The sequence below is a fragment of the Pipistrellus hanaki genome (assembly GCF_964339955.1).
Source record: "Pipistrellus hanaki genome assembly, chromosome: 10".
Taxonomy (NCBI): Eukaryota; Metazoa; Chordata; class Mammalia; order Chiroptera; family Vespertilionidae; genus Pipistrellus; species Pipistrellus hanaki.
Window position 1 is genome coordinate 27,329,536 of NC_140512.1, and position 27,332 is coordinate 27,356,867.

The 27,332-nt window shown below is 37.8% G+C and overlaps 1 protein-coding gene across 2 annotated transcripts in view; it reads left to right on the forward strand.

The window, feature by feature from the left end:
* Positions 1–27,332, forward strand: part of CDK14 (cyclin dependent kinase 14) — a 487,128-nt gene that overhangs the window by 286,976 nt on the left and 172,820 nt on the right. For both annotated transcript variants that reach the window (XM_084897427.1, XM_084897428.1), the window contains one exon: positions 12,474–12,567. In XM_084897427.1, coding sequence (XP_084753553.1) covers positions 12,474–12,567 — 94 coding nt within the window. The remainder of the gene's footprint in view (positions 1–12,473; positions 12,568–27,332) is intronic.

A 27,332-nucleotide genomic window follows, 5' to 3' on the forward strand; every position in this document is an offset into this window, starting at 1 on the left:
TTTGCCAATGTTATCTACCTATAAAGGTTTAATCACCAACATTTACTGGGAGCTTATATAACTTAACAAAAGGAAGATAAACAACCCAATCAAAAAACGGGCCTAAATAGATACTTTTCAAAAGAAGACATAAGGAAGGCCAAGAGACATATGAAAACATGCTCAAACTCACTAATTATCCGAGAGATGCAAATCAAAATGACAATGAGGTACCATCTCACACCTGTCAGAATGGCTGTCATCAACAAATCAGCAAATGACAAGTCCTGGCGAGGAAGCCAAGAAATAGGAACTCTCGTGCACTGGTGGTGGGAATGCAGACTGGTGCAGCCACAGTGGAGAACAGTATGGAGTTTCCTTAAAAAACTGAAAATGGAACTCCCATTTGACCCAATGACCCCACTTCTTGAAATATATCCCAAGAAACTAGAAACACCAATCAAAAAGAACATATGCACCCCTATGTTCATAGCAGCACAATTCACCATAGCTAAGATGTGGAAACAGCCTAAGTGGCCATCAGCAGCTGAGTGGGTTAAAAAACTGTGATACTTCTACGCAATGGAATACTATGCTGCGGTAAAAAAGAAGGAATTCTTACCATTTGCAACAGCATGGATGGAACTGGGGAGCATTATGCTAAGCGAAATAAGCCAGTCAGAGAAAGATAAATACCACATGATCTCACTCATTTGCGGATTATAATGATGACCAACATAAACCGATGAACAAAAACAGACCCAGAGACAGAGAAGCATCCATCAGACCATCAAACCTCAGAGTGCGTGCATTTAAGCCTAACCAACGGACATAGACAACAGGGGGGTGAGGGCATGAGTGTGGGGTGGGGACCAATGGGGGGATAAGGACACATATGTAATACCTTTATCAATAAGGAAAATAAATAAATAAATAAAACAAAACTTAATCATACTGTGTGATAGGCACTTAGTAAATTACTAATGACATAATCTGTTTTCCTATTCACATGTGGGTTGTTTAGTTTTGCTATACAGCATTTTATGTTTCTCTGTATTTCCATGTGAGACAGATTCCAAGAATGAGATGTTTATATATAATTGTGTTTTGTATAGAAACTTGGGAGGGATTTTGTATTCTTTCTCATCATTAATGTAAATGTTCTTCCTTGATCGATAGCTTTTCCATGCTTGCTTCAGAATATTCCTGGTCTGATGTAAAGTCAACAAATTTAAAAACTTTATCATATTTCACCCTAGGATAGTCAATTATTTCAGAATTTAGTAACCAGTGAAATAAATTCATAATTTTTTAATTCTTTCATGGCCATTTTATAACCCCATCCCCAAATTCTGAAAGTGCTTGCTTATGTTGTACACACTAACTAGCTGGTTAGTGGTAACAAAGAAAAGAAACACCCCTAGAGTCCCATGGCAGCCCCCTTTCCACACAGATCTCTCTGACACAATATGAGTATCTTCATTCATTCATTCATTCATTCATTCATTCATTCAACAAAACCTTACAGACTTTTCAGAGGGTCAGCCGTGAAAAGACCTGGTCCCTATTCTCAATCACCACTCACTATTGTCATTGCACACAACTCCATGGGACATCATTCACTTGGTAGTCTATGCTCAATGTCTAGTCTACATAGCCATATTCTAGGGCAAGCCTTTGAGAATACTTCAAAAAGCCCATAGACTGTGCCACCACCCTTTACACCCCCCCACCCCCCCCAAAAAAAAAGGAAAATGAGGATTTACAATGGGAAGGTTTTTGCCTTCAGGTCTTCCATATATTTAATGAGATATCAGATGGTTGTTAAATATTTCACTGTTAATATTCTTTCAGCACTTATTCTCTTCATGGTATGTGAGATACGATTTCTCTAGAAAGATTGCTTGAATGTGTCATTTGCTTTGATCTTTAACATAATTACCCGTGAATAATTTTTTTCCTAATTCCCCACTAATGGAGGATTAATAACTTTTGCAGGGAGAAATCTTATAATATGACTTCCTTGTTCTGCATCAGCCGTCATATAAACAGAAATTAAAGATGCACAAGGCTTATTAATGCTTTTTTCTTGTCCTGACTGGTCTTCAGTTATTCCTTGGAGAAGTACTTTCTCTGGTAGCATTTTAAATGACTAATCAAACGGGACTTCTCTCTTCCTCTCCTGTTTCATAGTACAAGAAATAATACTTCTCTGCTATTGAATGCAGTACTTTGAGTTTTACATTGTTTACTTATAGTAGTCTTCAGTAAGGACCTTTCCTGTTTATATTTTGATGTGTATGTGTGTGTGCCTAGTTTGTGGATATTCCTACTCTGAATATTCTCAGTTATCTATATAATCTGGGGCTATTATTTTAATACTTTATCACTAGGATCTTCATTATCTGAGGGAGCCTGTTTTGCATTTCCAAGAATTTTTAAACATAGACCACCATCTTATTTTCAGTATAGCAGCAATGGTGATAGACTTCAGTTTTAAAGGTGGTTTTATTGCCTGCTCAGACCTGAATTTTGAGACTTGATTTTGGCATTATCTTTATCCTTAACATTTATGTGACCAGGAACAAAAACAAATTTGCCATTTCTGTTTCTTCCTTTGTAATCTGACCAGATGAAGCCACTTGTTTGTCACTGGGAAGCAGGGTGGCATAATGAAGGGCTCACAGTTTCAGGTTCTGGGACTGAAACGAAGACATTTAAATATGTAATACAGTGTCCTTAGGTGTGAAAGTCAAAACATTATCTTAGACATACTCTAAAAATTCCTCTATCTCTAAATTTTGCCATGTGAGTAAATTGTACTGCTGAACCAGAGGTTGCCATGGAGACTGCTGGAATTCTCAGAGTGACTTATAAATCAAATTAGGGTTTAGATATTTTGGTAATATTATTGAACTGGATTTTTTTGTTTTTTTGTTTTTTTTAGTGTTTCATTTAATATGATATTAGTTCTATATCCAGCTTCTTTCTCTATTGCAGTCTCTTGTATGTACTGCTCAGACTAGTTTATGCAATACATTCATTCATTTTTAAGATATTTATTGAACACCTATTTTGCACCAGGCACTGGGTCAGGTCCTGGGGCTTACAGAGATGAGAAAGACATATTCATGCCATCAAGTCAGAGGGAAAGACTGTGATAAGCTATAACACAGGTATGCAGTTGCTACAGTGGTGGCTCAGAGGTGACAATGATAAATTTATCCTTGGTGGATTGTTGAGGAGAAGTGGGGGAGGGGGGTCACAGAAGGTTTCACCAAGTGGCAATTACTTGGGCTGACTTGTCAAAGCCAGCTTTCCAGGTTGACAAAGCTGAGATTGAAGGCCATGCTGTGGATAAAATATTCCACCACAAGGTGAAATAGCTGAGGCTTGTGGGTAGGAAAAAGGACATGGTTTAAGAAGCAGGTAGAGCCGAAACCGGTTTGGCTCAGTGGTAGAGCGTCGGCCTGCGGACTGAAAGATCCCGGGTTCAATTCCGGTCAAGGGCGTGTACATTGGTTGCGGGCACATCCCCGGTAGTGGGTGTGTAAGAGGCAGCTGGTCGATGTTTCTCTCTCATCGACGTTTCTAACTCTCTCTCCCTCTCCCTTCCTCTCTGTAAAAATATCAATAAAATATATATTTTTTAAAAAAAAAGAAGAAGAAGCAGGTAGAGAAGAAGGAAGGAAGGGAGGGAAATGGTTAGAGACCATAATGGAGGGATTTTTAGAAATAGTTAGGATATGACAACTTCATCACTCAATGAAGGGAAAGGCAAGGGTTTTGGATGATTCTGTGTTTCTGGCTTAAGTAGCTAGACCAAAATGCAAAAATACAGGCTTGCCGCTTGATTAAAATAATAATGATGATGATGATGATGATAATAAATATATACAAATATTACATATACACATAAATATATATGTACTAAAATATATGTATACTAAAACATGCATATTACATAGATAGAAAGATAGATAGATAGATAGATAGATAGATAGATAGATAGATAAGAAGTATATTAAAATGTGTGAGCAAGAATTACCATTGTAACATAAGAAGCATTAATGCTGGTTAGTACTTTAAGATGGTTGGATTCTTGAGTCCTCTCAGAAGACTTATTTCAGTTGTCAACACTGGTACCTACTCCCAAGTCAGCAACTGGCCACCCTCTGCCTTGGCCTTACTGAACTACATTAGCTGCCTGGCCTTCATTCTTTGCTTTTATTTAATTTTTTGTTCTGATATGTTTAACTTGTAAGTATCTTCTTGGAGAAATAATTTTGTCTCACCATTTGAAAAATAAATCTTAGAGTTTCCCATTATATAACAAATCTAATCTTTTGAGTTGAATGTTTTTTGAGATGGGCTTTTACCCACAGTCTAGGTTTGTTTTGGTTTGGTTTTCATTCCTTGAGAACTAAGCACTCCAGAGAAGTATTTGACTAAGATATATTGTGCCTATCTGAGCCTAATGGAGCGCTAACCACAGTAAATGATGAGTGACAGTTTAATCAATTCAGCCCCTTCAGTAGTCACCAAGGGCATGTGGAATGTAATTTTTTAATCTTTCACTTTTCAAATTCTGCAAATGCCAACTTGAAAAGATCACGTCTGTTATGTGTAATACATTTTCTTATAAGTTATAGCAAAAAAATATGGTTTTTTTTTTAAATGTTGATCTTTTAGAAGCTAACATCCTAGGGAACAAAACCATGGCCTATCTTACAAATATATACATTTCCACAGAAAGAAGTGAGATAAATTAATGGCAGTCTTGAAACATCAAATCACACTAGCTTTAATTGCATGATGGCTTATTTCAGTGAAGCATGGCTAAATAAAATTACCTATTAGGTTAATTAATGAGAAACCTTTCTGAATTACTATTGTATTCCTTTGTGTGAAGTTCAGGTTTTCTTTAGCATTTAATCTAATTTATTTCACTAGTCTACTCTCTTTGTTATTCCTTTGACTGGAGCCTGAATCTATATTCAGAGAAGTAATCCAAGTTATAAAACCTCTTTCAAAACAGAGTTACCTAGATTCCTCTCAATTCTTGCTTCTGGGTTTCTGATCTTGCAACCAGCAGCGTGAACATTGCTTAGAGGCTTGTTAGATATGCGAGATCTCAGCCTCATCATTCAGAACCCTCCTTCTAACCAGACGCCACGTGATGGGCAGTGAACCCTCATTCTAACCAGACCCCACGTGATGGGCAGTGAACCCTCCTTCTAACCAGACCCCATGTGATGTGTAGCCGCATGAAAGAGTGACAATAGCTGCTTCAGGAGCTCCCCCCCCCCCCCCCCCCCCCCAAGATGAGCACAAAGGCTTTGTGGGGATTTCTGGATCCAGCCTAATGTTGAAAGAGAGGAAGGCAAAACGTGCAGCAAGGCCTGTTCTGTTCATCTGTCCTCCTGTCAGAAGCAGCTTGACACTCTCTTCATCTGCAGCCCTCTTTCCGATTTTCTGAACTTGAGTAGAGGCCTTGTACCTTTCAGTTAGGCAAGCTGTAATGAGAAGGGGCAGACAGGTCTCCCTCATGGTGAGAGTGGGAGCCGGCTGGCTCATGTCCTCTTTGTACAAACTCAGATGCACAATCTGTCCTGTGTCATGATCGGGCTCTGTGGTGCAAGGGTAACACTTGAGAGTGAAACTGTTCCTCTCTGCCCTGAGGAATCTCAAGCCTTTGTAAATAAATGGATGAAATCAGATGCTAAAATGTAGGAGAGTTTTGTGGTTTTTGTTTGTTTGTTTGTTTGTTTTTGGAGATTTTAATTGGAAGCATATTTTAAAATATTAAAGTCTTAGAAAAGAAATAAAAATAAAAAATAAAAATTATTCAAGTCTTACCAAACGGTTACCCTGAGAATTAGGGAAGAAGAAAATACTATTTTTTGAAGACCAAAATAAGATTAATGTAATTTAGATAAATAATAATCTCTCTGGCCCCAGTCAGTTTGACTCAGTGGATTTGATTCCAGTCAAGGGTACGTACCTTGGTTGCAGGCTTCTCCCCTGCCCAGGCCCTAGTCAGGGCTCATGCAGGAGGCAACCAATCGATGTGTTTCTCTCACACTGATGTTTCTCTGTCTTTCCCTCTCTCTAAAAATCAATGGAAAAATATATCCTCAGGTGAGGATTAAATAATAATAATAATCTCTTGGTCCTATTTTATGCTTCACGTGGGATAATCATTTTTTGGGTTAATTAGCATCTTGTAATAGTAATGTCATTATGAGAAAACTAGAGGCTCGGTGCATGAAATTTGTGCATGGGGTGGGGGGGCGGGAACCAGGGGGTTCCTCTCAGCCTGGCCTACATCCTCTAGCACTCCAGGATCACTCAAGGGTTGTAGGGTCTAAACCAGCAGTCGGACATCCCTCTCACAATCCAGGACACTGCATGCCCCAGTGACCATACTTTTCATACAGGTGAAAGGCATCTTGCTTTTGGATGGATTTTTTTTGCCCTGATTATAAAAAGTAGTACATAACATGATTCTTCTGAGGCAGTAGTACTATTTTCCCCAATCTTATGGGTGGAAAAACTGAAGCAGAGAGAAGTTAAGTAATTGTCTTTGTCACACAGTTATAAGTGTCAGAATCAGGGCTGACCACAAATGTGCAAGCCAGAGTCCATGCATGTCATCGCTGCATCATTCCGTTTTTTGTTTGTTTGTTTGTTTGTTTGTTTGTTTTTTTCAGTGTTTGAGTAGCCTTGCCAGGTTTTACTTTTTAAATCTAAGAGACTGTCCCAATATATAGGGTAGGGTCGCTAGGCCTGTCCAGCAATCAGAGGCATCTGTGGGGTACCTGCCTTAGCTGGTGGCCTGTCGCTACCTGCTGGCAGGCCCTGCCCCCCTTCCTCCCCGCCCCCCCCCCCCATTGCCGCTGGTCACCTCCCTTTTGGGGGGCAGACACTCACCACAGGAGCTGCCCCCTGCACTCAGCTTGAAATGGCATGTGTTAAATGCAGAAATTATTTGAGTGGGGAGTTGATGGATTTAAGTAATCCCTATTTTAATGGAAAGATACAAAATTGTCCTGCACCATAACATCCCAGCAGGACTTTACCATATAGGTAGTTAATGCATAGGTGGATTACAATGCATCTTAGCTGGTGACCATAGTGACCGCATTTCATTCAAGTCTGGGAGGGCTGCTGTATTGTTACAACCCCTTGGCTAGGGCTCATTTGAACTTCACCTTTAAAACTAAGACCAAACCTGTGTTCTGAGAAAGGTGATCGTGGCTAAAACATTTACAAATTAATAATTGCACTTTTAGGAAGTAACCATGAGAAGCATGGAATTAGGGCAAGACCTAATCCAGCCAGCCAGTCCGAGAGATCAGGAAGCCTTCCCAGAGAAGTGACATTGAACTCGCTGTTTCCTTCTCTGAAAGAGAAAATTTCCTGCCCCTTCGCTGGGAATTCCATTCTTTCTCTGCATTCCACACCCTCCCCACCTCATTGCCTGAAATTTAATCATTTAGATCATTTTTTTCAATCTTGAATTCCTTTGCCATAGAATGTGTATGTCTATTTTTAAATACCTTTATATCAAATTAAATCTTTAATTAGTTTGCTGCCCATGTTATGTAAGGTTAACTTTAACTGATATTTTACATTCTAGCCTGCAGGTCTAGATGGCTCATGTTGCTTTTAAAGAAAAACTTCATCAAAATGCATAGGGGTTCTTTTTTTCTCATATGGGGAAAACTTAAAATGCTGGCTCTTCTACTTAAATTGACTCATTTTATATACTGTCCCAAGGAAATGCTGTCCTTCATTTTGCCTTTTGTAAAAAATAAACTTTTGAATTTAGAATAGTTTTATACTTAAAGAAAACTTGCACACCAGAGAGAGTTTCTATATACTTCTTACCTGGTTTCCTCTGTTCTTAATATCTTACCTGTGGTACATTTGTCCCAACTAAGGAACCCACGATAGTACATTGCTGTTAACTTTATTTTTATTTTACTGTTGTTTTTTTCCCCTAATTTCCTTTTTCTGTTTTAAGACCCTATTCAGGATGCCACATTATATGTAGTAGTCCTGTGTCCTTAGACTCCTATGGTTATGGTAGTTTTTCAGTTTGTCCTTGCTTTTCATGACCTTGATAGTTTTGAGGAGCACTATTCAGGTATTTTATAGAACTTCCCTTAATTTGTATTCACCTAATGTTTGGGGGAGGAAGTCTGAAGAGTTGAAGTGACCCCATCATCACATTCTATCAAAGGCACGTGCCATCCACATGACCTATCACTGATGACAGTAGCCTTGTTCACATGGTCAAGGTACTGTTCACCAGTTTTCTCCATTGCAAGGTGACTATCCACACTCATCCCTTCTTCCGTACAAGATGAGTCCCTGAGTTCAGCTCTCGCTTGGTAGTTGAGAAAGGGAGAGTAGAAGGAGTATTGCACTGCTTTTGATCCATTCATTCATTCAACAACTATTTTTGAGCCCTTACTATATGCCTGACACTTCCCTGTGCCTTCTATGCCTTGAAGACAAGCTGATGACCTTGTTCCTTGTCTCCTGAGTCTTTCATCTAGAGGAGACACACTCCCCAAAAGCAGAGAGAAGCTAACATCCTTTAAGTGATGTGAAGAAAACAAACTAGGCAAAGAAAGGTGAGACATGGGGTCTGAGCAGCAAGAGGAACCTGCCTTACATATGATGGTTAAGAAGGTCATTTCTCAATGGAGCCATCTGAGCTAATCTCTGAATATCAAGGAGCAATTATCCATGCACGTAATGAGGGGAAATGCACTCTGGGCAGAGGGAAAAACTCAAGCACAGTGCTGACATGAGAAGGAGTGTTAGGTGTTTTAGGAGGGACAGCAAAGCAGCATGGCTGGAGAAGAGGAAGTCCTGTGGATAAAAGATGTGACAGAAATTGGAGAGCATGTGGGGCCTTCACTCTCTTCTGTCTTCACTCTTGGTTTTAAAGAAGAAAAAACTCAATACATCTAAAAGTCTTATTCCTCTGTAGATTAAAGTTTTTATGACTTCTTTTGATTTGTTTTCTCATTCTAAATTCACTTTCTTTTTTTAAAAATTTTATTTATTGATTTTAGAGAGGGGGGACTGAGAGACTGACATCAATTTGTTGTTTCACATATTTACTTACCATTCATTGGTTGCCTTCTTGTATGTGCCTTGACTGGGAATTGAACCTGCAACCTTGGCATATTGGAACAATGCTCTAACCCAGTGATCACCAATCTTTTGGACCTCAGTGACCACCAGTGGTCCATGGACCACCAGTTGGCGACCGTTGCTCTAACCAACTGAACAACCTGGCCAGGACTTCTAAATTCACTTTTGTAACCAATTTTTTACTCATAATTTTATATTTTTTGTCAAAATAAGAACTCCAAAACTATATGACCTTCAGACCTAAAAAATAATCCATCTCTACTCATAATTAAAATTATCAGTTCAGCCGAAACCAGTTTGGCTGTGGATAGAGCGTTGGCCTGTGGACTGAGGGGTCCTGGGTTCGATTCCTGTCAAGGGCATGTACCTTGGTTGGGGGCACATCCCCAGTGGGGGGTGTGCAGGAGGCAGCTGATCGATGTATCTCTCTCATTGATGTTTCTAACTCTCTATCCCTCTCTCTTCCTCTCTGTGAAAAATCAATAAAATATATTTAAAAATATATTAAAATTATCAATTCAACTTAATTGTGATAAAGTATTTATACATATGTGACATAAATTAAATTTAGGAGTTTTGAATTCAAAAGAATTGAAAGATGAGTAATCATGCATGGATACTTATATATTACCTTACCACGTAATTGATCCTAAAATAAGAATTTAAACACGATGAATCCTGTGTGACCAGAAAGCTTTGTGACCAGTTCTTATTCTTGAAAAATGTAGACTAAAAGGCTGATAATTATGTAATTACTCAAGTTGTCAAAAGAAATGACAAATTAAAGGAGACATGCTGAAATAAGTTTATATATCATAAGGATAGAACAAGTGTGGACAAATCTTTCTTAGTAAACTACTAAAGGTAGTCAGTCACCTTAATCCATCCAGATAGGAATCACAGGGCTAATTTCCTGTCGGAAGGAATAAATGGAAAGCAGGTAATAGTTTCTTCATATTAAATTGGAGGCAGTAAGACAGCTCCTGTAATAAAGTAGTCTGCTATGTTAATATGTTTTATATTTCTACTTTTTAATTTTCTTGAGCTTCCTATCTCTTTCTTTTATATACCCTTTAAGTATAATTCTCTCAGCTTTATTAGTGTACCCTAAAGCATCTTTGAAAAATTATGTACTCAGAAATGTCCTTTAGAAATGAGAATTCCAGGCCCTCCATTAGCTGAGCAGATAAGAGCCTACAGGTATGTTATATCATTACCTTCCAACCAAGTAGAACTACAGCATAGATTCGTCTTTTAATTGTTCTAAACATCATATTATGGAGATGATATAGACTAAACCCAAGTAATGGTAAAATCATTTCTGGAGGAGTCCTGACAGTGTAATGGTTGTTACATCATCCAGCCTAGCAGGGTAGACAGCGGGGGTGGCTTGCCTTCTACTGAAGGTCTTTGCACTCAGAGTTGGAGCTTGTTGTGGGAAAGATTAAGGCCAAAAGGTGGGGAATAGCGGGTATCTTCTGAATATTTAAAAAAAGGTGTAGATAGCTATTTAAAATCCAATATAGTTTTGTAAACTTAAATACAAAGGCAATAAAAATGTACTTTAGTAGTCTTAGAAACGAATTCATCAAGTAAAAATTTGTAAAGTCACCAAATTGAAATCTTACACCTAACTGGACATCTGAAACCTCAATATTTATAAGATTATCATTGCATTTTAATGCTTTAATAAAATAATTTTGGTTTCTATTTTGTCTCTCAAATCTTAAATGAAAAATGTTAGAATCCATCCTCCTAGTTTGAAATTAATTCTTTACTTCTTGAATTATTTTTATATAAAGTAGCATTTGTTTTTATCATTTTGACTTTATATACTTTTGGTGTTTAATTTGGATAGAAAGTATGTGCTATATCAGAGAAGAGATTTCTGTAAATTACTTCTTTAATTCAAAACCCTGCTAATAATATACTTGTGATAGCAACTGGGGCAGCTATAGAGGATCGGACACAAGGGTTTGCTCACCCCTAATGGAAAAGGAGTGCAGCAATTAAAGAAGTACCCCAATGTGTCCATGATTTTATTAGGACACTGTCAGGAAACAAACTTGTTCAACGTAGAGCCATTTAAAAAAAAAAATTAAAAAAAAATATTTATATATATATATATATATATATATATATATATATATATATATATATCCTGGAGGATTGCTAGAAGGTAGAGATTTAGCACAAACACTGGAATACCTGAACATCCAGGCCTTAGGAAGGCAGGAACCAGGTCAATTCAGGGACTTCACCTCTAGGAAGGTGGCCATTCTTGCAAGTTCTCTGCCACTGATGGGACTTAACCCATCTACGCATGGTAGTTTATTTCTGTTCTGCTCCCAAGTGTCTTGGTCTCCAAGATCCCAGCAGCGGTATTTGATTGGCTCCCTGCCTGTACTATGGGCTGGTTGTTCCTGCTGCTTGGGTGCAAGCTGCTGCCTGCGGGGCAAGGTCTCCTGATATCCTGCTGGACTGCCTTGCTAGAAGTATGTGCAGGGCAGGCTAGCTAGGAGAAGAAGTGGACCATAGTAGATGTTCAATATATATTGAGTAAGAGCTCCAAAAATAAACTCATAAAGAAAGCTATTCTGTTTGCTGTAATGTTAGTGGAAGGCTTCGTAGAAGAGTTGGCATTTACATCACAGTATAGAAACTGGGCTGGATCCACGTGTCAAGAGCAAGTAGATGAAGAAGTGGGGAGTTGTAGGTAGAACAGCAGTTTGAGACAAGTTGTATAGAGTTATGCTTGACTCATGGGCAGATCATTCTGGCTTAGAGATACTCAGTGTAGTTGCCTTAAATTGCTTGAGCAGCCTGAGTCAATGACTGATTGAAACAGAATCCTTGGGGTTTGTGTTCAGATCAGTTGCAGTATTGTAAAGTTTCCCAGATATGATGCAAAGGTGTTTGGGCCCTGGATAGCTAGAGAGAAAACTACATTATGAATTTGTGAAATAAGGTTGGAAACGAATATTAGAACAGGCTTTGGTGGCTTCTATATCAGGGTAAGGGTTTCTGGACTGCATCATGTAAGTAAGGTGGAGCCACCACGTTTTTTATTTTATTGGTTTCTACCATTTTCTGAGCCCAGTATAGTTGCATCTATTTAAATTTCTTTCATAGCAGTAGACAAGAGGGGAGAAGGAAAATTATGGGATCCAGGTGTGTGTGTGTCACAGTCGTTGGTACTTACTAAGAAAGTTATTTATTCGTTGTTTTTCCTCTGTCAGAGTAGGTATTCTAGCTCCAGATTTATTTTTCTAAGCAGAATATATCAAAGTCTTTGTAATAATTGTTTCTCCTTTCTTTAGGGGAGTTGGTTGCATCTTTGTTGAAATGATCCAAGGAGTCGCTGCTTTTCCAGGAATGAAAGACATTCAGGATCAACTTGAACGCATATTTCTGGTAAGTTCTTCATGGAATGCTCTTGAGAAAAATTGGTTTCTAATTCACCCCTTGGTGGTAGTAAAAAATAATTTTAAACAAATTTATTGGTTGTCCCATTTAATTCTAACATATTTTTTTGACTTTTGAAAAAGTAAGAAATTAGTTAATAATTATGTTTTTTACACTACTGCATGTTAATACTCTGTCAAAATGGTAAGAAAGGGCAGGCCATCAGAGGCAAAATAGAATAGGGGTAAAAAATGAGAGCTCTGATGAGAAATTGTGAATAATTTATATAGATATCCCCCTTTCTTAACTCACTCACTCATTTACTTAATTAAATGTGGACTTTGATCAGTAACTTTTTCCCATAAGTGGACTATAGAAAGAGAGTGAGGGGAGGAATGGAGAAACCAGGCAAACATACCTCAGCCAGGTCTTCAAGGTTGTCATCATCAAAGAGAAGTCATGTTGGTAGTATGTACCTTTGGTACAATGTGTTGAAAACAACACTTCACGTCTGTGATCTTTCTACAAAATCATGACCACAGTCTAATCATGAAAAACAGATCATGCAAACCCAAACTGAGGGACATTCTACACAATACCTAACTAGTACTCTTCAAAATTGTCAAGGTCATAAAAAACAAGGACAGTCTGAGAAATTCTCACAGCCCAGAGGAGGCTACAAAGGCATGACAACTTGATGTGATGTGGTTTTGGGGATGGAATCCTGGAACAGAAAAACATCATTAGTGAAAAAACTAGTGAAATCCAAGGAGAGTGTGAAGTTTAGTTAATATCAACCAACGTGTGTTTCTCAGTTATGACAAATATCTTCCATTGTAATGTCAGATTTTAACCACATGGCAAGCTGACAAGGGGTCTACAGGAACTCTCTGTACTACCGTTTTGTATCTTTCATAAAACTATTCTAAAATTTAAAATGTTTAAAATTCTAAAATATGAAAAAAACACACCATGCAATGTGTCCTAGAGCCATATTATCTGGGTTTAATCACCTACTCTCTTACCTTGAGCAAGGACTTAGCTCTCTGAGCCTCCATTTTTCCCCTGGGGGAAATGAAGGATAATGGTAACACCTACCTCATAAGTTTGAGGAATAATTGACTTAATATGCAGAAAGTGCTTTTGGAACTATGCCTGACACATAGTAAATACCCTGTTGATTTTCTGTCTGGAAGACCTATTCATTGATGTCAATGGGATGTTGAAGTCCTCTCCTGTGACTGTATTGCTGCTCAACTCTCACTCTAAGTCCATCAGTATTTGCTTTATATATTTGGGTACTTCTGTGTTGGGTGTATAAATGTTTACAAGGGTTATAGTCTCTTATTGGATTGATTACTTTATCATAATGTAGTGTCCTTCTTTGACTCTTACTGTAGCCTTTGTTTTGAAATCTATTTTATCTGATACTAGAGGCCTGATGCACGAAATTTGTGCAAGGGGCTCGGCCCTTGCAGCCCCATCTTTATCCGGAAGGTCGTCCAGATAGTCGTTCTGCTGTTCAGTCTAATTAGCATATTAACTCTTTATTATATAGGATAAGTGTTGCTATCTGAGCATTTTTTTTTCCTGTTTTCATTTTTATGAAATATTTTTCCATCCTTTTACTTTCAGTCTGTGTGTCTTTTGATCTGAAGTGGGTCTTTTCTAAACAGCATATGCAGAATGAGGCAAAAATAGGCTGACAGTTGTTTGCATTGAAAACAGTACAATAATAAATAATAAGATCAAAATGAATTCTGTTTCACATACTCACAACTGTAGATCTACTTTTGCCCAACCCTATATATGATACTTTTTTATAGCCACTTCTTTTCAATTCTGCTTATTATTTATTATCCATAAATTCCCACACAGAATAATAAAATATTGTTTTATGATTATAATAATAATGCATCTTTATAATGGAAGACTCCCTCAATATCAAAAAGTATAAAACTTGAAAAAAATAACCCTTTGTTCTACTATCCAGAGAAAATCACATTTAGCATTTTGATGTATATTCTCCATTTCTACACAGGTAAAGAAAATTGAATCATTCCTTGGGTACTGTTTTGTAACTTTTTTTTTTTATTTAACAGAATATAATCAACATCTTTCATAGAAAAATAAATCTAGAAACTTATCATCATTGTTAATAACAGGAGAGTGTTTATTATATGGATGAGATATTATTTGCATAGTTTGTTTGCATTGATTAACTATTATGAAGTGCTGCCAGAAACATCCTTTGTACAGTTATCCTATTACTTAAAAATCATTAGAATTAAAAGTCCTTAACTCAATAAAATTTAATTTTCATATTCTTGTAATTTTCATACCCTTTAATCTAAACTAATGGAACACTTCTTTCTCCCTGTTTCCAAGAAAATCTCTTGCTGATTTCATTGAGATTGTATTGAGCCTGTAGATTATATTAGGAAGAAATGATATAAAATTGAGTTTTCCCAATCAAGAATAAATTATATTCCTTTATTCATAGTTTATGGCTCTTAACAAAAATATGCAATTTTATAAACATTTTCCTTTTGTTTTATCTACTCCATTCTTTATTTTCATTCAATTATTTTTAAGTAGAGGCCCAGTGCATGGAATTCATGCACAGTAGTGAGTGGGGAGGAGAGTCCTTCAGCCCAGCCTGCACCCTCTCCAATCTGGGATCCTTCTCGCAATCTGGAACCATTGGCTTTTAACCGCTCACCTGCCTGCCTGCCTGATGGCCCTAACTGCTCTCCCCTGCTGGCTTGATCCCCCTAACTGCTATCCCCTCTTTGCCTGATTCCCCTACCTGCCTACCTGCCCTCCCTGCTGGCCTGATCGCCCTAACTGCTCTCCTCTGCCTGCCTGATCCCCCTAACTGCTTATTTGCTCTCTGCTGCCAACCTGATCCCCCTAACTGCCTAGCTGCACTCCCCTCCTGGCATAATCCCCCTGTCTATCTATAATACTCTTCCCCCCTGGCCTGCTTATCTGCGCTTCCCTCCTGGCCCTATCGCCCTAACTGCCTACCTGCACTCCCTTCCCTGGCCAATTTGCATATTCCTCTATTATTAGTATAGATAACTTTTCTGTTATTTTCTAAAAAGTATAATAAACTTGTTCAAATATTGTATCATTGAAAAATAATAGCAGAAGAGAGAATTTTAATGGGCTACAGTTTGCAAAACTGTAATTATAGATTATTATGCAAAAATTGCTTTAAATATTTATCTTTTAAAAAGTTTTATGCCTAGCCAGAGTGATGCAGTGGTTGAGTGTTGACCCATGAACCAGGAGGTCACGATTCAATTCCTAGTCAGGGCACATGCCTGGGTTTCGGGTTCAATACTTAGGAGATGGATGATCAATGATTCTCTCTCATTGATGTTTCTATCTCTCCTTATCTTGAAATTAATAAAAAAAAATATTTATTTTTTTCCATCACCATTTATATCCCCTATACCCTTTCCCTCCTTCGTCCTCTTCCCCCCGCAATCACCACACTGTTATCCTTTTCCATGACTTCTTTCTTCCCCCCCCCCACTGTTGCTCCATCCCTTCACACCCCCTGCTTCACCCCCACCTCCGAGAACTGTCAGCCTGCTCTCTATTAGTCTATTTCTATTTTGCTTGTTAGTTCAGTTTGTTCATTAGACTCTATATATGAGAGAAAACATATGTTATTTGTCTTATCTGACTGGTTTATTTCACTTAGCATAATGTTCTCCAAGTCTATCCAGATTGCCGCAAAGGGTAAAATTCCCTTCTTTTTTATGGCAGAGTAGCAGCATTCCATCATGTAAATGTACCACAGCTGTTTTATCCACGCATCTACTGAGGGACACATCAAAGAAATATTTTCACTTATACATTATTTCAGCGTGAATTCAAAAGAAAAGGAAATGGTTATACTAGAAATGAGGTATATTCTATAGCAATAGAACAAAAAAAAATGAGTGTCATGAAATCACAGTGTATTCATATAGCTTAAAATTTTCATTTTAAGTATCTTTTTATAATGTAAGTAATTTCCAATAGGTACTATCCTGTTGGATTGCTTCCTGTATGAAGATTTTGCTAGTATATCTTAATTTTATGGCAATACTTTCCTAATTTTATGAGTATTCGGAGACCTTTGAGATATGACTAGGCTTTTAATAAATCAAAGAAATAAATCATTATAAATTTCCCATGGCAATATTGATATCCTAAACTACTGTTTGTTCTTGTTAGAGCATAGAGACCCTTAAATACAGATCAACATCATGATTTATGCTAATAACTATCTTATACTGTAATTATTATACATGCGTAGTGCTTTTTACAAGTAAAATGTCTGTTGGTAATTAGGAGATAAATATCATCTAAAATTGATGCGTTAGAATTAAAATGTTATATTTTACTCTGGAGAATTAGACAAGATAAAAAAAAAAAAACTTCTTTTGACAGTAAATGTTATCATCTTAAATATTTTATTTCCCCCACTGAATTGTTTAAATTTGCAAACGCTAGCTATATGTCATGCTCTACAAGCAAGACTCTCCCAGGAGTTGTGCAATCATTGGAAGAAGACATTCTACTAACCCAGTGTGGTTGAATCACTGGGAAAAAATGCTTTTCCTCGGTGACCTTTTATGTCTGGTCTGAAGAGGAATGGCTATTAAAGTGTAGTAATTAAATCCACTTGCACAAGCTTCTCAGAGAAACTGCCAGACACTGTTTTTTAAGCAGCAGTTGCGTCTCAGGCTCTGGTAAAGTATTGCCAAGGAGATAGTCAATTTTGCAAAGTTATAAAACATGGGATTATTTGTTTTGTATTTCAATACAGGGATTAAATCCGTTTATTTGCTTGAAAACTGTGTATAGAAAGGTGGTTAATATCTTTGAAGCGCAAAATTAATAGCTTGTTACCAAGATAACTAACATCATTAACCCCCCACACCCAGAGTCTTTATAACAAATGTGAAAAGCAACAACAAAGATCAGTCAGTAAAACCTTTATATTCTTCATGGTTTTCTCTTCCTTTTTGTTTCCTTTTTCTCTTCTTTGGTGGAAGGGAGCAGTTCACGTTTTTAACAAGTCCAATGAATTTATTTCTACAGCATAATAACTCTATTGATATTTGTAAGGTGAGCCGGTATACTTACCATTTAATCATTTTCCTTGAAATTGTGATGCTCATAGCAAGAAAGAAGGAAAGTAATAGAATTTTGACAAACTATGTTTCAGATACTTTGAAATTGCCAGGTGAATGGGCACCTACTTCTGTAAGCGATACTTAGGTGAAAATGCATTTATTTATTTATTTATTTATTTATTTATTTATTTATTTATTTATTTATTTTAGCCCTACCCATTTTTTTAATGTGGTGTGATATATTCTATTCACCTCCATTAGTTGCAAAAATAAGCAGCAGATGTATTCATCCAGATAAATATATATTCAGGGTGACAGAAATCAGAGCCAACACAAAATTTGTATTCTAATCACATTATTCTGAATTGAAAGAGAAATCTGCTTGGTGGATCCCTGGGAAATGCATTCCGTTCACTTCACAACAGCTGAGCAAATGGCAGAAGTGCTTGCATAGCTGCCTGAGACCTGTGGCAGATGCTCTCGGCTGTGTGGCTCACAGCCTAGTGTACAGCAGCCAGGACAGAGGGACTGGCATGATTCTGTCGGGGGCCTGTCCTTGTTCTCCCTGCCTTTGAATGTTGTTAACCCTGAGAGTCTCACCTTGCCTGTCTCCTGAGTCTTCTGGCTTGCAGTGGAATTTCATCCACCAGTTGTTTATTAACCTATTGCACATTATTTGATTGGTACAGCTGTCAAAATGTTTTTCTTTTCTGTGTGTGATTCAGGCTGCAGAAGTGCATATGTGTGTGAGTGTGCGTAAGAAAACCCACTTGCAACTTAGAAAGCTACTACTCAGACTGGCCACTGAGTGAGATTGCTCCCTAAACAAGCTTCTCTTCTGGAGTTGAGATATAGTCTGACCGTAGAGATATAGTCTGCAAACCCAGCGCCAATCCTTGTTTCCTGATCCTGGCTGTTTTTTTTGTTTGTTTGTTTTGTTTTGTTTTGTTTTGTTTTTTTAATTGATTTGAGAGAGGGAGGTAGGAAACCAAGGAAACATCAATGTGAGAGAGATACATTCGAAAAAGCTCCCCCAAGTGGGATTGAACCCACAACCTAGGTATGTGCCCTGACCTGGAATCAAACCTGTGACCTTCTGGTGCCCAGACTATGCTCCAACCAACTGAGCTATACTGGCTAAGGTTGTATCCAGTATCTTAGCTGGAATCATAACCCTGACATTTCATGATTGGCTAGGATAGCCATATAGAATGTCAGAGAAAGCTGGCACTGACACTAGATGGTCATTACCATCCAATTGGATGTAACAGCCACGTGTGAAGATGGAATACTATTAACATCACTACTCAGCAGTAGCATGGATTCCTGACCAATAGAACCTGTGAGATAATCAATGATCAGTGCCCATTACTTAAAGCCACTATGTTTTGGAGTAACTTGTTCCACAGCAGGAGGTAGCTGATACATTTCCATTGATCCCATGACCAGGAAAGAAAGGGTCAGTACCATTGCTATTGTTTTATAGCTGAGGAAACTATCTTCAGAGAGTATATATATGGACTTGCCTAAGAAGACATGCTCAGTAATTGCCAGAACTGAGACTAAATCCTAAATCAACTGACCTTCACCAAAATATTTCTTTGTAGTTGTTTGGTTGATTGTGTTTGCTGATTTGTAACCAGGAGTGTGCAAGAGCATGACTTGGGAATTGTTTTCTGAGTACACTCTTAGAGGCCGCTGAATCAGGCTCAGGGGATAGGCCTCCATGCCTTCAAATACAGAAGCCAAGCCTGGCCAATGAGTCCTCCTGGGTAAGAAACTCAGCTCTTACAGATTCTGTCATACTTTGAATCATTGCGCATGTTTTAAATTTTCTGGCCCTTTGTGGCAACCTAAAAACCTGGGTAGTGGAGACATACTCTCCAGAACATAGGACTGGTTATTCAGTCAGACTGAGCCCTGTGTTTCATCCAGGATACTTTTGGTGTGACCCCCTTGGGGCATGCCTTTGTAACGAGTATATTTGAGGGTTTCTTTCACATGGTTTGTGTTAATAATATTAGGTGGCTACTATTAGAATTGCATACACAACGGATGAAGATCTGTAGTCATCACATCCCCGCGCTATAACTTCCTATCTGTTCTGATCACTTGATTAACATTCTGGTCCCCTGCCTTTTCTTAGACCTTAGGAGACTTTACACTCAATGATAAATCTGTCCAGGCTGCTAATCTTTTGTGAGGCATGAGTTCATTTAAAATCTGACCTTGTATCATCTCCTGCCCAACCCCCTGCAAGAAAAAGAAAAGGCTTCTCAAAACATTCTATCCTAAATCGATCTCTCCTGTCTCATTATCATATATCTTCATAGAAAGCTATGGCTGTTTGATTAAAATTTATCATAAGACTAATCTACCCCAGTCACTGACTCATGTCCACCGGAGAACAGTTTTATCTTAAGTCAAGTTAACAGATGAGCTGACCTTGGAGCTGAGTTTGTCCTCTCATTTCTTTGGAAAACAACAGGCATATGTTTTCCAGGGAGTGTGGAGGCTATGGCATTTTTTGGTATTCTACCTAAAATCTCTTTATGAATTTAGTTGCACTAGAAGAACATTGAGAACTCATTTTACTTTATTTTTTTACACCCACAACCTAATTTATTTCATAAATAGAAATTTGTACTCATCCCCTACCTCTGGCAACCACCAGTTGGTTCTCTGTATCTATGAACTTGGTAATTTGTTTTGTTTAGATTCCACTTATAAGTGAGATCATATGGTATTTGTCTTTCTCTCTCTGATTGTTTCCCTTAGCATAATGTCCTCAAGGTTCATTCTTATCATTGCAAGTGGCAATATTTTATTATTTTTTTATGGCTGAATAATATTGATTCGCATACATACATACATATATGTGTATATAGCACATTTTCTTGAGAACTGTTTATTTTAAATGTACCAGTCACTTAAATTTTTTCTCATTATTGTGTCTAATATAAACTCAGGCTCCTGTTACTTTTGAATAACTGGATGTCCAAATTGCCAGTGAACTTGATTTTCTGCTTAGGAGTACATTCTTTTCCAAGACAAGAGCAAAGATCAGGTCAGACTTCACCTTCCATGTTGGCCAATCCCCAACGAAGATGCAGGAACACATCCTTTGCTGTCAAACTTCTGTACTTCTGTGCCTTTACACCTGCCCAGAATTATACTTCTCCTGTTCCCATTGTCTAAATAGAACCCATTTTTCTGAATATGAGGAATACTTTCCCCTCTAGCGAAATATTCTCTGATTTCCCAATTAAAGAAATTCCCGTTCCCTCTCATAGACCTAGATTTCTTTACTCAGACCTCGCTGCTGTCTCCCTTCACCTTTGATCTTGCAGTGCAGTTCGTTTTGCTTTTAGTTCCCTAATGGAGTTTAGGATTTGGGAATAGGGGTGGGAGAGAAGGGAGTACTTTGTGGGAATCAATCATTAGCATGCACCCTGATGCTGCAAAATATTTGCAATAATAGAATTATTGCATTTATTTTATTTTTTAATTGCAGTTTTTATTCAACAGTTGTTGTTGTTTTTGTATTAGTGTCAGGTGTACAGCATAGAGAATAGACATTCATATGGGTTACAAAGTGTCCCCTCCAATAATTCAAGTACTCACCTGGCATCCTACATAGTTATTACAGCATTGTTAACTGTATTCTCTACACTTTACCTTATACCCCCATGCCTGTTTTGTAACTATCACATAGCACTTCCCAATCTCATCACCTTTTTTTTTTTAACCTTTTTCCCCAACACCACTCCACTCTGGAATCTATCAGTTTTTTCTCTCTATCTTATAAGTCTGTTTCCAGTTTGTTGTTTATTTTGTTCTTTAGATTTCACATAGACGTTATATCACATTGTATTTGCCTTTCTCTGACTGACTTATTTCACTTAGTATAATACACTCTAGGTCCAGCCATGATGTTGCTAATGGTAACATTTCATTCTTTTTATGGCCAAGTAATATTTTATTGCATTTATGTACCACAACTTTTTTATCCAACTTTTTTGTCTATTGATGGGCACTTGGGTTGCTTCTACATCTTAGCTATTGTAAATAATGCTGCAATAAAAAAGTTGGTACATATATTCTTTCAAATTAGTGTTCTGAGTTTGCTTGGATGTTTACCCAGAAGAGGAATCACTGGGTCATAAGGAATTCCATTTTAGTTTTTTAAGGAACCACCACACTTACTTAGGGGTTGCATCAGTTTGCATCCTCTCCAACAGAATTACTGCATTTTTTAAAACTTCACTGTGTTCTTTTTTTAAAAAAAGTGCATCTTTTTCGGGGGAACTCTATGGGGATGACATTAAGAACCACTTTAAAAATTAGAGACTATTTTCTTTCATTTGTTTGTTTAAAAGTAGATGTGAGTTCACATTTTCATTTAGTTTCTCCTTTTGCAGTTCTTGTTCCAATGCTATGTAAGATTTAACATTCAGATGCATAGTTCATTTGATTGAAGCTCAGAACAAATTACTATCAATTTTCTCTAATTAAAATTTAGTGTTAAGAAGTGTTTCATGTTTGCCATAAGAAAAGTAACTAGCTGGAAGGTATGAATAAAGGTGTCTTGGAGAATAACATTGGGCTCACTTCTCAGATCCCATCTTATTTCCGCTAAAATGAAATATTGTTTCTCTCTCACACAGAGTAGTGATGTATGCACATTTTAATCTGATCATAGACTCTTTGGATGTGATTCGGTTCGTACAGCAGTTGTGGGTACCTAGGATACACCCAGCAGCGGGCTTCAGGGAATTTCTACTTTGATGAAGTTTGGCACAATTTTCATTGAGTTTTCTTTGTAGTACTTAGTAGTGGCTGGTAGTGCCACTCTGTGGAAATCTAGAATCTAAACCATAAGGGCACTAAATCAAATTTCCAGTTCCTTATTAATTTTCTTCCTCAGAATGAAAAATATGCTTAGACAAATAATTAGGTGGTGTATACAGAGACTCTTTCTCATAACGGTGAGCTTCCTGATACCATGATGTCTAATTGGATAGGAAATGGAAAAGGCATTAACTTTAGTGAAATTATAGTCTAGATATCTAGCAAAAAGGTTTTTAAACAAATGAAATGCAGTGTTTGTATATCTTTTCAAACATTGAGCTCAATTTTTGGTAATAGTAAAAGATGCTATTGCTATTATAGGGGAAATCTCTGTACCTTCTGCTCGGTTTTGCTGTGAACCTGAAACTGCTCTATAAAATAAAGTATTTTAGGGGATTGGGGGTGGGTGGGTATGCTAGATGAATCAAAGTGGAATACTGTCCATAAAGGCCATTCTCTTCTACTGGGTCAGTAGGAAGATTTCCCCTTTCAGGAATTATGTCTTAGGTCTGTCAGTGAGCCACTTTGTAGAAGGAAATAGACACTTAGGCAGTAAAAGTATTTATTGCCTGGCAACCAAATGAAAGCTGTGCTAGGCTAGGCAGGGCAGTGCACAGATCCTCAAGCCAAGTGCTGGCAATACAGTATCAAGGTCAAGTTGAGGCATTAAAAACCTATAATCAGGCCTAACCTGTTTGGCTCAATGGATAGAGCATCGGCCTGAAGACTCAAGGGTCCCAGGTTTGATTCTGGTCAAGGGCATGTACCTTGGTTGTGGGTGCATCCCCAGTGGGGGGTGTGCAGGAGGCAGCTGGTCGATGTTTCTCTCTCACTGATTTTTCTGACTCTCTATCCCTCTCTCTTCCTCTCTGTAAAAAATCAATAAAATATATTAAAAACAAAAACAAAACAAAAGCCTATAATCATTACTTTGGGAGTAAGGAACAGGGTTGGGGGTCACTGCAGATGATCTTTCTTCCTGCATATCTAAGTTGGCATGAATTGGTTAAAATGGGATCGCTCATTTATTTGAACAGACCTGTACCAACATTCTTTCAGAAAGGTAAGAGGTGCTGTATTACATTGTCCATCTTATAAACTAGGTGACTTTAATACACCAGTGAACCTTTAACTTTTGAGTGTTAAAGAATGGTCTGTATGTTACAACAGGTATTTCCTGACTTATGAATATTGAATTATTGTTTACTAGTAAACTATTCTGTCTCAGCCACCACTTAGTTTTTTGTTTTTGTTTTTGTTTTATAGTCATCACCCAAGGATATGTGTGCTTTTTAAAATTAATTTTTAGTGAGAGAGGAAGGGGGAGAAAGAGACAGAGGGGGAAAGAGACACACACACACACACACACAGAGAGAGAGAGAGAGAGAGAGAGAGAGAGAGAGAGAGAGAGAGATTAATGTGAGAGAAAAACATTGATTGGTTGTCCTTCTATGTGCCCTAACCAGGGATCAAATCCATAATCTTTTGGTATTCAGACGACAGACACTCTAACCAGCTGAGCTCCCAGCCAGGGCTTAGCATTTTTTCCTCTGGTATATGTGTTTCTTTGTCTTCTGGTTTTTTAAGTAATGATTTTATTCATGAAAATGCTACAAGAAGCAAGTTGGGATTTTTTTTCTTTCTTTTTCTCCTCCTCTTTTTAAACCAACTGCTTGCTCAGAAAGTTAGACAGCTGAACTCTCACTTCCTCCAGCCTCGACCCATCCTCCATGGCTAGTCCTCGGAGCCCAAGAACTGAGTTTGACAAGTGCCAGGAATCTAGTCTATTATTTTAATTTAGTGTTCAAAGCCCTATCTGTGTTAAGGTAAAAAGAACTACAAATATGCCTACTATTGGCTACTTCCATTTCACTGCTCGGTATTTTCCTGTGTCATCTCCTGTGACCCCGCCCTCCAAACAGCTGTGCTTCATTTTCGCTGATGTGCACACTCATTCCAGGTTATTTCCACTGATGTCAGCCACGCCTGACAGGCCAAGCCTTCTGTTTATAGCTCTGGGACAGAATCCAAGACAGTGTGAGAAGGACGTGGCCTCTCCCGCAGGTACAGAAGGAGATGCTGAGATTGGCATTGGTGTAAGCAGTTCATCAAGGTGTTCTCCAGTGACAGAGATGAGCACTGCGACTTTGTCCCTCCCGCATACACAGCTGTGATAATATTCAGGACATGGTTTAGGAAGGAGAAAAAGACAAAGATAAGGTTTCATTTTCAGAGGGTCTTTCTCAAACCCTTAACCAAGGAGACATTCTCAGTGAGGTCTTCATATTGAGAGACAAGGTCAGAAGAGCAGCTTGTGGAGGGAATGATTCAGAATGCTTCCTTGTGTTCCAGGAAACTCAATGTATTGACTAAGATGAACATAATTAACCAAGAGAAGGGCACATGTTAAAATCGATGCAAGCCCAGCCAGTGCTGTTCAGTGGTTAGAGCATCGGCCTGCTCACCAAAGGGTCATGGGTTTGATTCCCAGTCAAGGGCATGTACCTGGGTTGCAGGTTTGATCCCCGGCCCAGTTGGGGCTCAGGGTTCGTGTAGGAGACAACCAATCAATGTGTTTCTCTCCCACAGATGTTTCTCTCTCTCCCCTCTCCCTTTCACTCTCTCTAAAGGGCAATGGGGAAAATATCCTCAGGTGAAGGATAAAAAAATCAATTCCAAATATTTTTTTCATATTTCTTTGGTTTTCATTAGAATAACGTTTATAGGAGCAAGGTAGTCAAACGGTAGATCGGTTTTCAGAAATATGTAACTAAATGAAGAAAGCAAGTACAAGTCAACAGGCAAAAGTACTATGTTTTAAGTGTTTTGTTTTGGTTTTGGTTTTTAGTCTTAGAGTTGAATTTCTGAGACTCAGTATTTGCTCTTCAGTGGCTTTGGTCAGAAATGCTTTCTTTTCTTTTGTCTGGTTCATCTCTTCATGATAAAAATTTTAAACATTGTGAAGGAAAGGTACACTGTCTGCGATGAAAGGTTACTTACCTTCTTTCCCCTTAAGGGAACCTAGTAAGGATTTGAAGATATATGGGTGCTGATAGCTTACCCCTACAGTCTGTGTATTCTACCAAAAATAATGAAGAAAGGAAATTCGGGTTCACTACTGACTCTCAGGATACACAGCTTTGATAATACCAGCCTGTCATTTCAGATGAGAAGATAAAAAATTCACTCAGAAAAGAAAGAAGAAATCAAATGAAGAGGTTTTATTCACTGTATGTCTCGGCATCGCCTGCTGTAGAAATAAAACAGTGATAATGAAAACATAACATGAAGTACCTTCAGGAGTCACTCTGCCTTTTCTTTTCTCCTTTCTTCTCTTTAAAAATGTGAATATAAAAAGAGACTTTCTTTTTTTCCCCTACTGCTCTGTACTTTATTTTTATTTCATTGTCAAGAAGATTTTTATGGAATTTGGAGACAAAGTAGCACTTTCAAAATACACATGGAATATGAAGAAAAACCGACCCAGTGTTGCACTGTAAAGCAAGTCTCAAGGGCTCCACATGTTATTCTGCACACACAGGAGAATATCTTGCTTTTCTTTCCCTTTCCCAAACCATGCTTTACCAAGACGTATTACTGCTGAACTTTTATAGTCAATGCATTTCTGAGTCATTGATTTGAAATTAATTTAAATAAGATGCAAGTCTGGAGTCCTATAAGAGATTCAATATCATGGAATTTAAAGGCACACAGCTAAAATGGGCAACGCATCTCCTTTGCATTTAGAGTTAATAGCAGTTTCCAATGGTATTTTTATGGTAGAAATTAGCTTCTTCAGCATTCATAAACTTCAGTGTAGTTACGCCTTATGAATATGGATTCTAATCAATAACTTACTCCATTGTTAACTGAAATGAGCTCTATTTCTTATTTTTAAATTACAATGGTGTAAGCCTTTGCGAGCAAACCAGAGAAAAGGATGTCCATCCTGGATGTCACCCGGGTTTTCCCACTTAGGGCACTAGAATGTCTACTGCAGAAGGTCTTCAGGTAACGCTAGTTCACACATGCTTTATAGACTTTTTGTGTCTTTGAGGACCTGATAACTTGCATGTATTTGACCAGCAGAATATATTCTTATACTTTCTCTTCTTTTTTTTTTTTTCAAGATCTTATTTCTTTTTTTCTTTATTGATTAAAGTATTACATAAAAATATGGAGCACTTCACAATTCGTGTGCATTCTTGCATAGGGGCTACACTAATCTCTGTATGATTCCAATTTTATTATATGTGGTGCTGGAGCTAGTACCCACTCTGTACTTTAATTAAAATATTAGTATTTAATTAATTCCACTGAATCCTGGGGGGGGGGAGAGGAGGATTAGGATATGTTTCAGTAATTTGTGTATTCACCCCCTAGCAAGGTTTGAAGAACAGCACTGGTAGACCTGAATGCTCCATACTGCCTCCATTAAAATAATACACAAATCTTGCCTGTAACGGGAGCCAGCACAGCTTAAACCCAATTGTTGGCTTCAAAGTTATTTCTCTTTGTACTACACTGTGTTTAAACCCCGTGCAAGTGATATAGCATAACCATCTGTGATAAATTTGTAGAATTTATGACTCTATGTCATGATAGATAGTAAATGTAAAAAGTATGTCAAAAATATTTTTACACAAATTCTGGAATGAAAGCTCATTCTGGATTGCTTGTTAAAAGACTTAACGTCTAGTCTTGTCTTTGTTTGTAATTGGACATGCTTAAGCAGGGTTCATTTATTCACCTATAGAATGAGGCTAGAGTATCCATAGTTTTCAA